A 1,117-nucleotide genomic window follows, 5' to 3' on the forward strand; every position below is an offset into this window, starting at 1 on the left:
AGAGGGAGGGAGGGAGGGAAGGAATGAGAAGAGGGAGGGAGGAAGTGAGAAGGGAGATAAGGAAGGGAAAGAGGGAGGGAGGGAAGAAAAGAAAAGAGGGAGGGAGGAAGGAAGGAAGGGGAGAGAGGGAGGAAGGGAAGGGAGGGTGGGATAAAGGAAGGAAGGAAGGAAGGAAAGAGGAGGGAGGGAAGGAGAAGGGAAGGAAGAAGGGAGGGATGAAGGAAGGAAAGAGGAGGGAGGGAAGATAGAAGGGAAGGAAGGAGGGAGGGACGAAGGAAGGAAGGGTGAGGAGGAAGGTAAGGAAGGAAGGAACGGTGAGGAGGGAGAGAAGGAGGATAGAAGCGAAGGAGAGAGGGAGGGATGAGGGAAGGAGGGAAGGAAGGAATTGATTGATGGGAAAGATGAACACCATCTCCAGGCCTGTAGAGGCAAATGTGGGTCTCTCCCTTCCATGGGCAGACCTCCCCCTGGGGGTCTGGCTTCCCTAAAAATCTCCAGCCAGTTTTCCTGGTGTCCTGGGAAACTTTTCTCCAGCCCTCCTCCGCATTTATTATGGCTTGCGGCCTCCCAGCGTGAGTCATTTTGCTGGGATGAGGACGAGAGCTTGAAGGAGAGAGCGAAGGAGCCGATCAGCCTTTCCAGGCTGCCTTCTGACAGCTCAGCCCTGCCAGCGGATGCTGCCCCCGACATGCCCCGGGGAGGCGCTTCTATTCCAGTTCAGCTGGAGGTGGAAACTGGCACGGCTGGTTTTTTTCGGCGGCCTCTTTCACCCGCAGGCACCCAGCCTGCCGGTCAGCCTGGGCAGGGGGTCCGGAGAAGGAAAGGATGGGGCGGATGCCCGGGATGATGAGATTTGCTTTCCCCTTGTAGAGGGTCTGGACGCAGGGCGCGCCGGGCAAGGAGCAGCTGCGGTGGTCAATGCAAAATGCCCACGTGCAGGAATGGAAGGGCACCCAGCGCAAGTCTCTGGGCGACATCCTGTGTGTCTCCAAAGTGAAGCTGCAGCATTTACCTTTCCAGGTGCAACACCCTTGATAGGAGGAGGATTGGGAGGGAGGGGGGGGCTTCCCCTGGGAGTGAATGAATCTCAGTTGGGAGGAACAGAAATGCCATTTTC

General features: G+C 57.4%; 1 protein-coding gene across 1 annotated transcript in view; it reads left to right on the forward strand.

The window, feature by feature from the left end:
- Positions 1-1,117, forward strand: part of LOC114923609 (probable pleckstrin homology domain-containing family N member 1) — a gene marked incomplete at its 3' end in the record, with an annotated part of 29,717 nt that overhangs the window by 26,645 nt on the left and 1,955 nt on the right. Inside the window, exon 7 of the mRNA XM_029286783.1 lies at positions 871-1,020. Coding sequence (XP_029142616.1) covers positions 871-1,020 — 150 coding nt within the window. The remainder of the gene's footprint in view (positions 1-870; positions 1,021-1,117) is intronic.

Source organism: Protobothrops mucrosquamatus, unplaced genomic scaffold, assembly GCF_001527695.2.
Source record: "Protobothrops mucrosquamatus isolate PMUCROS unplaced genomic scaffold, P.Mucros_1.0 scaffold4983, whole genome shotgun sequence".
In the NCBI taxonomy this organism is placed as follows: domain Eukaryota; kingdom Metazoa; phylum Chordata; class Lepidosauria; order Squamata; family Viperidae; genus Protobothrops; species Protobothrops mucrosquamatus.